Source organism: Ambystoma mexicanum, chromosome 8, assembly GCF_040938575.1.
Source record: "Ambystoma mexicanum isolate Mex_15411 chromosome 8, UKY_AmexF1_1, whole genome shotgun sequence".
Taxonomy (NCBI): Eukaryota; Metazoa; Chordata; class Amphibia; order Caudata; family Ambystomatidae; genus Ambystoma; species Ambystoma mexicanum.
The window spans coordinates 1,464,679,800-1,464,693,499 of record NC_090929.1 but is presented as its reverse complement, the minus strand read 5'-3'; the positions used below and the strand labels follow the sequence as shown (position 1 = coordinate 1,464,693,499).

At 46.6% G+C, this 13,700-nt stretch overlaps 1 protein-coding gene across 6 annotated transcripts in view; it reads right to left on the bottom strand.

The window, feature by feature from the left end:
* Window positions 1–13,700, bottom strand: part of POLL (DNA polymerase lambda) — an 810,864-nt gene that overhangs the window by 683,391 nt on the left and 113,773 nt on the right. For all 6 annotated transcript variants that reach the window (XM_069611635.1, XM_069611636.1, XM_069611632.1 and 3 more), the window contains exon 2: window positions 1,925–2,051. In XM_069611635.1, the coding sequence (XP_069467736.1) occupies window positions 1,925–2,033 (109 nt within the window). In that variant the 5' untranslated portion in view covers window positions 2,034–2,051. The remainder of the gene's footprint in view (window positions 1–1,924; window positions 2,052–13,700) is intronic.

Genomic DNA, 13,700 nt, shown 5'->3' with positions numbered 1-13,700 from the left:
GTCAAGGGCAGCACCGCCAGGGAAGCAGCCGAACTTCACCAAGTGCCCCAATCGGAGCTCCACCCCGCCTCCTATTCCTCTCCTCCAGGCGGCGGGAGCTCTGGCGTTCGCGCTGCATGCTACGCGACCCCGCAGTGGCACATCGGGGGACGCCAAGCCGTTCCTCCTCTCCCTCCACTGCACTTGAGGGGAACAGCAGAGCTGGGGCGTCCCGGGTTTGGCTAGGCGTCCCGCCGGCCGCCGGGGCACATCGCAATGCTGAAGTTAGTGTCGGCTGGTGCCGCCATTTTCTCGTCAGCCGCGTGAAACTTTTCCAGGGAGAGATGTCGGCTCCCACGGAGCATCCAGAGTCTCAGCTCGCTCCCCACCAGCACCGCACCTCAAGGCATGCTCCAGGGGTGGAAATTGGGCAAGAAGTCCTGGTTTATTGCATAGGTGGATCGTGATTTGAGCGCCTGGCTACGGAGCTCACAGCAAACACAGCCGCATGGCGTGCCGCTCAGTAGAAATCCATCTTAACTTGAAAAACAGGTATTTCTGTTGAAACGTATACTTTCTTTATTCCCAATATGACGACAGCAATCAAATCTTATCTCAAGAGGATAGGAACCCCTCTCAGCCTGGGATGGGAGGCCTACCAGGTTGGAAGCAGAGCCAGTCCAACCCCAGCAGGGGATGTGGCAGTTGAGAGGGGCCCGTTCTGCCCCCTCCCCAAGTGCCTGTCTGTAGTACCAACTTGCTTCGCTGCATATCTTCAGAAGACAGTGCAGGCCTTCTCTTTCTTTTCCAGAGTCAGCAGTGCGCCCATGTCATCACTTCAGCAGCGACAGAGTCACCTGGAGAAGAGAGCTTTAGAAACGGAAGAACCGGAGGGCCTGCGTGGCTTCCCTTCGAGAGTGAGACAGACAAAGAGCAGATAAAGAGAGATGGAGGGGGGAAAGGGAGATGTTGTATCGAGAGAAGAGTGAGAGACTGAGAAAAAGGAAGATTAGCTACAGATTAGCCTGTACCTTTGGAAGGTACCCGCTCAAGAGGGTCTGAACTTCCAGTGCATGACTATCCTTACAGGCGGAACAAAACCGATATGCAAACTGAAAGATAGCTCTCTGTGAAAGGTACAATCAGCTAAAACATGGTTGGAGTCCATCCTGAATAGGAACCTTCCCATATAACAGGTTAGTGTTCACTCTCAGTAGAGCAGCTCCCAACATTTGAAGTGATTGTTGTTTCACACAAAGTTTGAAGGGTGATCCAAACACGAATTGTTCTCTGTACCAAGAGAGACTCAGCACCACGGCTCACCGATGACACCCAAAAGGGCAGAAAACGTGTCTGGTCTAGTTCAGAGGATAAATGGCTAGCATTTTGGTGCAGCAGTGTAATTATAGGTGGAACGAGACTGATATGCAAATGGATAATTCTCTTCTTTGTAAGGTACCATAAGCTAAAACATGCTTGTAGAACCACCCTAGCGGGAACCGTCCCAGAGAACAAGTTATTAAGCCGTGTTCATGCTCAGTAGAGGTGCTCCCACAGACAAGAGGGGATCAAGGAAGTGGCAGACAGAGTAAGAGTGAGTGAGAGACTAAGAGAAACACAAAAGTCACAGATAAGGAGACAGAGAAGTGAGAGATAGGGAAACGTGAAAGGGAAACAGTTATATGCGAAAAAAGACAGAGATAATGTAAGAGAGAAATGAAACAGAAGAGGAAGAAAGAAGCAAAGGAAAAGAGACACGCGAGTGGGTGATCAGAAAGAGAAAAAGATGTTGGGAGTGAGATACAGACTGTCAAACACATTGCAAAAAAGGCTGCCCAAACGAAAAGCATGTCTAGTTATAGGGTGCCTAGGGGCGTAGAAGAACCACATCAGTGTATCCTAGCATCTAATACAGATAAACTCAGATAAAAACAAAACATATCACCTTTGACAACATCTTCCTCTTTTAGCTTCTTCTGCTGATCGACCTTTTGCAGACTTTCTTGCTTCCGCTTAACTTTAGGAAAGGCCTTGATGATTCCCCCAAGCTCCATACTTTCCAAGGGACCAGCCTGCAGTAACAAAATAGAAAACCAGAGTCTTGAGATCTCACATATTCAGAGAAAAGGTGTGACAACAATTTTAAAAAATCTAATAACACGTTATGTGTGACTTAATGCAAACGGTGGGAGCATTAATCGTGGCCTGACACACCTAGATCATTATGAGATGCTCACATCTTAGTAATAATAACAAATGAATCTGTATGAATTTGTATAGCACTTGGTACTTCAGTAACTGCTGTCTAACAGTGCACAGATAATGTGCATTAGCACCCCATCTGTCTTTCTCGTCACAGTCCTTAGTCTAAGAGGGGAGTACTCACCAAGGAGACCGGTGCATCATAAGCCTACACAATCTTTGCTCTTCCCATAAAAAAAAAAACAATCACTTATGTTGGCTATGAAGACACCTCTGACTCACCAAGGTTTTAACAGTTTTGGCTTTCTCAACTGGAGGCAAGTCAGATGTACCCCATCACCAGCATGATATAGGTAAGTAGTGTTAAACGATCAACAGTACCATCTTCCCTTTTAAGGATATTCCCTGGTCCTTTGGGCGCAATATTCTCTCACACATGGGTGACCCTTAACAAATTAAGGTCAGAAATAATGTTATTTTATTTCATTGGTCAGAAGGCAGGTACTGCTGTTTAAACTGGTTCTCGTGAGCTTATCAAAAGAAAAAAGATCATGGTGCACCTTGGGCAAACCTGTTATTTTGAGCATCTTATTGACAATATAACGGAAGATTTCAATGTTGCTGAAAGTATTTTTTCAGACCTTTTTGGGCCTATGATGTTGATTTCATGTATACCTCAAGCTGCTGTTCTATTAGAACAGCCCGAAGAAGGGGCTTGGTTGAACCAACTGTGTGAGCTGTATCGCCTTTTTCTCGCCACTCCCAAAAGTCCCTGCCGTGCCTAGTCAGTGGTACCTGTGTTTCTTCAGAGCCCGCCCAGGGGAATGCAGATTACATGGTGGACTCTCAAACAAGTAGGGGGGCCCCAATGTGGTACAGCTCAGGTTGGAGTCATAAACATACACGACATTTGGTTCCAGATCTGTTAGTAATTAATTTAAGATTTAATCATCTTTTTGCACAGGTGTATCAAAATTACAGATATCACCAATTACCTTGTTGCCACTAAGGATCTGAATGTAAACATCGTCTGTTAGAAAACGAAATTTTATTTTGAGGTTAAATTTGTAAAACACATAACAAGTACATCTTCAATAAAAAAACGAAAAGCATGGTGGAGCTGGTTATAGGTACTCCTCAGAGCATCATGAATGAGGATCTGCTTCCTAGCAGCACCGGCAAGAAGGGCTGTGGCCGCTGGTACTGGTATCCTTTCCTTCTTACCCAAATCAGTTTGCCCATAACAAAAATAATGCCTGATTCAATCTATGAAGGTTTAAAAAGGAAAAAGGAAAATGATAATGTGATGCACTGGTGTATGCTTAGTAGAGGATTGGCTTCCAGTGAAACCCTTCATCACAAATAATTGGATGAAATTCTTCTATACGTAATTATTTGCTGTTTGGGGGAACCTGTGTAGAACAATGCGGGCAGCATTGGGCTCAAACGCAAGGCTCAGAGTTCAATCCACAAATACAACCGAACTTAGATCTTTGTACTTTGAATTTGGTTCAGCACAAGGGGAAAACAAATACAATTTTAAAGAAATGGTTGCAGCATAAGATGATATTTGGCCGTTCATGCACTTTGGCGTGTAAGCACACATTTATTGCTGGAAAATGTGTCAGCTGTGAAGGACAGAGGCTGCAACTCGGGGGGAGGGGTGAACCATTGTTAGTAATATCTGTGTTAAACATACAGGTCAGGTTTGAATGCTGGCTGTACTACGCATTGCAACCTTTCTCTAATACAGATGTGTGTGCTTCTAGCACTCTCTGCTAACCTGCTGTGTTACAGAACTGCAGAAAAACTAGACCTGTAAATACCAAGAGCACGCTCCACGCAAGTTACATCAGTGTTGCATGGTGTGCAATTACGACTATTTCAACTACTCATTTTTGTGTGATAAGTAAAATGTTTTGGATGTTCATGCCGGCTTTCCCACACTGACTGTGGTGTTGTGATCCTTGGAACCTTATTAATCGCCCAAGGTTTGGCTTTAATTGTCTACCAAATAATGCAACTGATACGAGAAATCAAGGCTGTATTATCCAATAAGGTAAATATGGAGAAAAAGACAAGTACATTTTTTATTTGTTTTTTCAGTTCATGGGCATATTTCTCAAGACAATCTTTGCTCTGTCATTGTGAATCGGAAAAATTGTAAGGCGGTGGGGGTAATATTAACCAATCTGTTTCCTTTCACAAAAAAAGAAGTATTTTACCAACAAGGTTTCTGACTACGTGCTCCTTTTCACTTTGCATGGTATTCGGCGTAGTTAAAGCCATAATCCTTCACCTAAAAGGATAAGCAATGTTTTGTAATTGGACCAGTCGTGTTCTGGAGGTTTCGTCACAATTTCAGACACAAGAAGGGACACTAGTGTTGGGATGCATGTCCAGACCACTGCCCCTGCTAGATGATTTAGATTGTGAAAAATATATTAGAATATGGAAATGAACACGGGACAGAGTAGAGGGGTTTACGGGGGCAGGGTGTCATGGGTAGGGATAATTGCTGGGAGTGGGAAACCACAAAGGGGAATGTTAATCAGCAATGTTATGTAGGATATAGTATGCTTATATACGCACTACATAGCACGAATTAACACTGCATTTACGAGTAGGCCCGAATCCTCACAAGCCATGCTCTCCTAGACGACACAGAATAAGGCCCGACTTCTCGTCTCATAATTGCATCCCGATTTCCAGCCACGGCAAAAGCACATATATGGGGTTCCATTTGTTAATAGCCCTGCAAAAATATCGCCATACAAAAATATTGCCATATTTTTGCGGCAATATTAAGCCATGGAACCTGCGGGGGGCACCCCTGCAACCCCAATAATTTTTTTAATGGAGCGGGTCACACCCCCTCATCCCCCGGTCCTAATAACCCCATAAATTAGCCCCACTAATAATATCGCCTATGGCCTTACCCCACGACCATTTATATGGCGATATTATTGGTGGGGATAACATTACCTGATACCACATATGCCCCCACATCAGATAGGTCTCTGAACTAATTGGGTAGGAATGTGAAGACGTGAAGGGCTGCGGCCTAGTACCAAGGACGTACTCCTGAGAGCGAAGGTAGAGGTCTTGGGGTGCCAAAATATGAACCAAGATTTAAGACACTAGCACCCCCCAGAATGATGGTCACTCTATTTGAACTACCAGATATTCAGGGAAATGGGCTCTAAATCCTTTGTGAACTGGATTGATTAGTGGGACACTAACTTTACTCTTGGGGAGAGGGAACTGATAAAGATCAAAACAGAGGACATGATCTACCTTTGTGCCAAGGAGAGCACAGAATGATGCCCATACAGTGGAAGGGGCATGATGGAGGCGCCAGCGTGTCTGGTATGAGAAAAAGGCTGCTTTTTCTGCAGTGAACAAGCTGACCTCGAAGGATCTGGGTGATTTGACCGAATCCATGTTTTTATTAATATCCCTTACCTCACCCCCACATATATTACTTCTTCCTCGAAAACATTGGATTCAGTCACTTCTACAGGACCTCGAAGAGTCCCACTGAGTTCACACTTCTAACCAGGTGCATGTTATGTGGTCAGGATAAAAGGTAGGGTGGTGCCAATTGATGTTAACCAATTGCGTTACAGCATTTCATGATGGACGAGGACACTACCCACGTGTGATGAAGATGAGCAAGAAGACAACGGAACCAATTGGAGAATGGGCTATATGTAATCATTAGCATGTACATAGGCGGCAGCCAATGAGGGTGCGGGATTAACACTGTATATATTGATTACATCATTAGGTGACGATTTGTGCGTTTATAACTTGAATCCTGCATGGAAGACGTCAGAAAGCTCTGTGGCAGAGGACTTATCCCTTTCACCTTTTTCTTTTGTATACAAAATAAAACTCTCGTCTTTCTCAAAAACATGTACACTTAAGTCTTTTTCCGTAGTGGGTTGTATTTTCTTGGTCTGATCGCTGGGTAGCCCTGCTGGTGTCTTATCACTTGACCCTTGTCTTCATTTGGTAAAGCCGGTGATCAAACCTCATTTATTCCTATCTCCTTTATTCCTACCATCTCCAATTATAAAAACAAAATATTGTGGATAGGTTCAGACATTCAGCATGATCTGGACTTATACAACTGGCTTTTTGGGGTTTTAATCCCTGTTAAGTAACTTTTGTTGATATTTCATTTGCAAATGGTACCTTTTAAAAAAAATGTAAAACAAGACTGAGTTCCAGTTAACAACAAGTAAGCCTATCTCTGTTGGTCTGTGGCATTCTCTGCTTAAGTTCCATTTCAGTTTTGCATTTCTTCTATCCCCAGGGATTTACTGAGCATAATCTGCTTGCAAAATGGGTAAGAATAAACCTGTCAGTGACCGACTAATAGAGTTGCAATTTATTTTATTGTGTTTCGCGTGCTTCCTCGGGAGGCAAACCTTTTGTGGATTTCGGTCACCTCTCCAAAGACACCCTACCTGGTTGGACATCGTGTGTGGTGCTGTATTTCATGGTGTAAAGGGTGCCACTATTACTGGGTTTAAGAATGCCTATGCTTGAGTGATTGACTCATTATGCTTCTGACCATTCTTTTCCAGAACAGTTGCGATTTTGAGGATGCTCCTCAAAATGGTGCATGTATGAGTGAAAATGATTCTCAGCGGGATCCAATGTGGCCCTACCATGTATGGGTGACCGTAGTCCACTGCTACCCGGCAGTTGTGTTCCTCTATACCTTTTCCTCATGGATCGAGTCCTCAATACACCTCTACCTATTCTGTTTCAGAGCCCCCAGGGCATTGGATTAATGTTTAGTCCTCCATTCCCTTTAGTCTACGGACTGCTCACTCTTCCGTTTGCAGATTATGGGAACTAGGGGCCATTTTCATGCCCAGATTGATGCAGTAGATTGCTCATCGTCTTCTTTCAGTTTCAGAAGTCTCTTGATTTTTTCAAACTTCAAATGGTTAGCAAATCAGTTCCTTTTCCTTTTCTTTTAGACTGGCAATCAAGGCCAACTTCCCTGCTGTCTATCCTGCCTCTTTGGTTTTCAGTGGCTGCTCTTTCATCTCTGCATGTTGTCTTCGAGGTGTTCTCATTTGTAGCAGTTGCAGCAGGCCAATGTCTATAGAAGTGGGTGAATGTGTTTGAGCCTTTGCACTGTATTGTCCATAGGTTTACCCTATTATGATGTTTTTGTTGGACACTTACTAAGGACTGACACTTTTTTTCTCATATGCCTCTTTGTTACAGAGGAGGATGTCAGTGTCTTGTGGCTCTCTCAAAGTTCCAGGCAGTGGCCTTAAGTGCCCCTGTAGTGCTTGCTTGTTTCCCCCACTACTCAAGCGACAATGTGCATTTATAGAGGTTATTAGATTACTGCATTACTTGTGGTTAGTAATATGGCTCTGAAAAACAAAGGCTGTTGCAAAACCTGCATCCGTGTGTTTGAGTCGTAGCGCAGAGCACTAAAGCACTGGCTTGGTACACCTAAGGTCTGTGACGAAGAAGAAGGGCGTTGAGGTACTATTACGTACTGGTAATTTTCCTTACTGGCAGTCCAAGGCCCTCATCACATTCCTTGAGAGGTCTTCCAGTGAGACCCAGTGCGATATTCATCCACTTGGCAATCGAAGAGGAAGTCTTTGTGATTCAGAGGTGTTTTAACACCTAACTGAGAAGAACAAGTTACTTCTTACCTTGTAACGTTCTTTCGACGGGATGTTCCTCCGACGTATTCCTCATCTTAGATATATATCCTTCCAGCTCTGCTGGCCTCGGAAAATTTTTTCTCCAGAGGGCGCTGCGCGTCGACGTCCCTCGAGTCGATGTTCTTCGACAGCCGCCGTATCGACGCTCGACGTCATCCTGCCTATAAAGGCCACGCGCAGCGTCCGTTGCTCAGTTCCGTTTTGTAGCCCACAGTATTACTGTCTGGACTAAACTAATCACCCTGAAGGAGCGTAAGCTGCAACAACAAGGGAAGTAGAACTGCGGGGATGGATGGGAGGGTTGATGAGGAATACGTCGGAGGAACATCCCGTCGAAAGAACGTTACAAGGTAAGAAGTAACTTGTTCTTCGAAGGGATTGTGTCCTCCGACGTATTCCTCATCTTAGATAGGCTCCCATAGCAGTATTCTATATTCGGAGGAGGGAGTACTGACTTCACGCTGTCTTCTATTTATGAATAGAATGCAGTACAGCCCTTCCAAACCTAGTCTCTTGACTAGAGGAGGAATCCATATTGTAAAAACGTGTAAAGGTATGGACAGACGACCATGTAGCGGCCGCACATATGTCTTTAATCGGCACGCCTCTTTTGAGGGCCGATGAAGCTGCAATACCTCTGGTCGAATGAGCCCTAAGGTTTTGAGGGGGCTCTTTCCCTGCCAGTTTATAACATTCCAGAATGGCTAGAATGATCCATCTGGAAATGGTCAGCTTAGTTATTGGTAACCCCAGCTTGTGACCTGCGTAACCTACAAACAGCTGGTCTGCCTGTCTTATCCTGGCTAGTCTACTAATGTAAAAACTTAAAACCCTCCTAGGGTCTAGTCTGTGTAACCTCTCTTCCTCTTTCCCCGGGTGAGGAGGAGGATAGAAAGATGGTAGGGTAATCTTCTGAGAGATATGGAATTCAGAAACTACCTTTGGGAGGAAATTAGGCTTCACTTGCAGGACAACTTTGTCTTTGTGAAAGATTGTATGAGGGGGTTTACAAGAAAGAGCTTGTAATTCACTCACCCTTCTAGCAGATGTAAGTGCTATTAATAAAACAGTCTTAAGGGTAAGGAATCTTAACGAACAAGAATGGAGAGGTTCGAAAGGTGTACCCATTAGGAAAGTTAGTACTAAGTTTAAATCCCATAGGGGAACTTGGAATGGTCTTGGGGGATAAACATTGGTTAACCCCTTTAGAAACTGTATTACCAAGGGTAATTTGAAATAGGATGGTTCTTCCGCAGTGCGCTTAAAGATGGATAGCGCTGCGAGATAGCCCTTAATGGTGCCAACTTGAAGGCCTGAATTTGCCAAATATAGTAGGAAGGACAAAACCATTGGTGTACCACATGAAAATGAGTCGATATTCTGTTCTCTACACCAGCTGCAAAATCTGTTCCAACGGCAGCGGTATAAAGACTTTGTTGCTGGCCTCCTTGCCGAAAGCAACACCTCCATAACATCATCAGGGAGGTCCCAATCCTTGTACCTCAGCCGTTCAGAAGCCAAGCGTGAAGGTTGAGGGTTTTGATGTCTGGATGGAGAACCTGACCTCCCTTCTGTGAGAGTAGGTTCTCTCTGAGTGGAAGTCGAATTGGAGGGCAGATGGACAAGTCTAGAAGGTCCGGGTACCACTTTCTCCTGGCCCAATCCGGGGCAATTAGGATCATGGTTCGCCGGAATCTTCTCAACCTCCTGATAATTTGAGGAATGACAGGGACCGGTGGGAACGCGTACAGAAGCGGAAACTCCCAGTCCACTATGAACGCGTCTCCCAGAGCTCCTCTCGGAGGAAATTCCCTTGAGCAGAACAGGTCGCATTTCCTGTTTAGGCTGGTGGCGAACAGATCTACCTGAGGGGTTCCCCAAAGGGCGAAGATCTCTTGAAGGACTTCCTGAGCTAGCTCCCACTCGTGGGAGACTGTTCTGCCTGCTCAGAGCGTCCGCTGTCAAGTTCTTCTCTCCGGCTAGGTGAACTGCCGATAGAGAGATTCCTTCTTGGATTGCCCAAAACCAGAGCTGCATCGCCTCTCTGCACAGGGGTAGTGATCCTACGCCTCCTCTTTTGTTGAGGTAATGCATGGCTACCGTGTTGTCCGTCATTATCAGGACGTTCTTCCCTTGTACAGCTGGCAGGAAAGCCTTCAACGCAAGTCTGATGGCTCTCAGCTCTAACAGGTTGATGTGTAGTCTGGACTCCGATGGAGACCAACGACCGCTGATGGTCAAGTCGTTGGCGTGGGCTCCCCACCCCGTGAGTGAGGCATCCGTGACTACTGTTATCTCCGGCCAGGGTTGCCAAAACTGTTCTCCTTTCAGAATGTTCTCCTGACAGGCCCACCACTGAAGGTCTCGAGCCACCCTGCCGGGAACCTGAAGAAGATCCGTCATTCTCCCTGAGAATTGTGACCACTGAGTCCTCAGTGCCCACTGGAGGGATCTCATTCTCAGGCGAGCCTCTGGCACAAGGAAAATGCAGGATGCCATGAGGCCTAGCAACCTCAAAAAGTCGAAGGCTGGGAGACGTTGGGCATGTTGGAACTTGGTAACCATCTGTAGAATATCTTGAGCCCTCACCTCTGGTGGCGAGGCTTTTCCCAGGGAAGTATCCAGGATCGCTCCTATGAACTGGAGTCTCTGCGATGGTATCATTTGAGACTTCTTTAAGTTGAGGGAGAAGCCCAGTTTGTGAAGGGAGTAGCACACGTGATTTAGCTGCATCTGAGCTTGCTCCGGAGAAACAGCCCTGATCAGCCAATCGTCCAGGTAGGGGTAGACGTGAATCCCTTCCCTCCTTAGACTTGCATCCACTACCGACATTAACTTGGTGAAGACCCTCGGGGCGGAGGTCAGCCCAAATGGCAGTACTCGAAATTGATAGTGAGAGTTGCCAATTGCGAACCTCAGGTATTTCCTGTGTTTGAGATGGATAGGCACATGGAAATAAGCGTCCTGAAGGTCCAGAGATACCAACCAGTCCTGAAACTGAAGGGCCTGGAGGATCTGAGAAAGAGTGACCACCTTGAATTTGTCTTTCCTGAGGAATTTGTTCAATTCTCGCAAGTCCAAGATGGGTCTCAGTCCTCCGTCTTTCTTCGGAATGAGAAAGTAAGGGGAGTACCAGCCCTTGTTCCTCTCCGCTACAGGTACCGGTTCTATGGCACCTTTCTCTAGCAGGTCCAAAATTTCCTGCAAGAGGAGCGGATCTGGAGATTTCTGAGAGCTGATCCCCGGTGGATGACTCTGAGCTATACGTAGGAAAGGCAGGCAGTAACCTTGGGCGACTGTTTCCAATGCCCAAGCATCTGACGTGATAGCCTGCCATACCGTCAGATGTTGAGTCAACCTGCCTCCTACAGGTGTCCTGTGAGGGGAGTCCTCAGAGTGGTTTTGGGGCGGCTGATGCAGATGCCGATGGTAAAGAGGCACCTGCTGTTGCTGCGGCTTTTGAATATCTACCCCGTCCACCTCGGGTAGTTCTTCTTTGACCCCTTTGAGCCGGTCGTCCTCTTTCGAATGCGGAGTAGAAGCGAAAGGACTTGCCCCTCGCAGAGGTTCCTGTGGGACGAAAAGGAGTCTGACGGATTGCAGCTCCTAGGGATTTTGCTGCTGCTTTTGAAGTTTGCAGTTTCTCTAAACTGTCATCCGCCTTTTTCCCGAACAAAGAAGAGCCATCAAAAGGTATGTTCAAGAGCCTGGCAAAACCCGACTTTCTCAACCAAGCGAACCTCCTGGTTGATGTACTTGCCGCCATTGCTCTGCTGATACTGTCAGCCGAATCAATGCCCGTCTGGAGGGATTCGCACATAGCGTCTTTACCGTCCTGTATAATATTCAGGAACGCATCCCTTTCTTCTCCCTCCGGGATGCAGTCAGCCGCTGTAGAAGCACACTCCCAAAGTGTATGGCTGAACCTAGCAAGGGTGCAAGTAGCATTAACAGACTTTAACGCCATGCTACATGCAGAAAAGACTTTCTTTGCCATAGCATCATATTTTTTATCGTCCCTGTCCTGTGGGACTGTAGGATAAGCCGTCTTGACATCGGTAGAGGATGCTGCTTGTACCACCAGACTTTCTGGGGATGGATGTTTAGACAATAACTCTGGGTCTGTGGAAGATACCCTGTACTTTGCAGACAGTTTTTTATTTACTGCTGGTATTACATCTGGGGTTTCCCAGTTTGTCATGATCTTTCTCTGAAGAGCTTTATGAAAGGGCACCACTGGATCCTCTTGTGGGCCTTTGTCAAGAATATCCGTGAGGTCATCTTGCTGGAAAGATTGTGAAGGTGTAGACCACCCCATGAACTCTGTAATCCTGGCCATTAAGGCTCTGTAGGGGGTTTCAGCATGCTCCCCCTGGTCTGGCTTATCAAAATCCACCTCAGGGGAAGTGTCTAACCCACTTGCCTCATGTAAAGAATCATGAAGATCCTTTAATCTGCGCTCTTCAGAGGAAAATTCCTCTCTAACTGGGGTTACAGGTCCCTGTAACTCAAATGTGTCTTGTTCAGACAAATCACCCTCTTCTAAAATTGAGGATATAGTTCTCAATTGTTCTGAACTCATAAAGGGAGTAAATCCCATTTCCAAGGCAGAGGGTGCCGAACTTGTCATTATTGGCCTCGAAAACATCGATGTCGTCGACGCCGACGGCTTCGAGCGTGGCGTCGAAAACAGAGGTGGAGGCCTCGAGGACCTCGACAGAATTGGAATTCTACTCGACAATATCGACGCCATCGACGTCGAGGGCCTGGGGATCGTCACTGGATGTGTGGTCACCGTGACTTTTCTCGGCGTCGACGCCGGTGTCGAGTCGACAGACCCGTGTGTCGAAGGTCCCTTCGACAACGGCGTCGACGACATCGACGTCGACGGAACCTTCGTCGACGGCGTGGACCGAACCTTCGAGGAAGGTTTGGAGGTCATAGTCCTACTCGAGGGTTCGAGACGCGCTCGAGAGGTTTCTTTTGCCGGGTACTGCGACTCGCGGCGTTTTTGACCTTCGGGTCTTTCGACCAGAGCATCGCTCTCGGCAGTCTTCGAGGGGTCGAGGCCGCTTTCTCGAAGACGCTCATCATATTTTTTCTGAATTCCTCCCATTCAGCCCGGGAACTATGTTTCGTGGGGCAAGGGATTCTTTTTGGCGAAACAGAGGAAGAGGAAGACGGAGAAGGGGATCTTCGACGTCTCCTCTTCGAGTGCTTCGATCTCGAGGAGTGATGAGACCCACTCCGAGACCTGGAGCGCGAATGGTGACGAGGAGACGAATGTCTCGACTTCGTCGACGAAGAAGAAGCTTTAAAAGTCTTACCTTTCTCCAGCTTCCCCCTACGCTCCTTCAGGGCCTTAGCTGTCATGGACATACAGTCCTCGCACTCCGAACAATGGTGTTCGGCTCCCAAGCACCACAGACAATTTCTGTGAGGATCGGTCAACAACATCTTTTTCCCACAATCTCGACATTTTTTGAAGCCGGATCGAGGAGTTGTCGGTTCCGACGAGGAGGCCATCGAGTACGGATCGAATAACTCGAGGTAAATAGGATTATCTGACTAAGAACTGAGCAACGGTATTCCGAGGCACCGAGTAGCGCGGAAAAACGGAACTGAGCAACTGACGCTGCGCGTCCTTTATATGCAGGATGACGTCGAGCGTCGATACGGCGGCTGTCGAAGGACATCGACTCGAGGGACGTCGACGCGCAGCGCCCTCTGGAGAAAAAATTTTCCGAGGCCAGCAGAGCTGGAAGGATATAGATCTAAGATGAGGAATACGTCAGAGGACACAATCCCTTC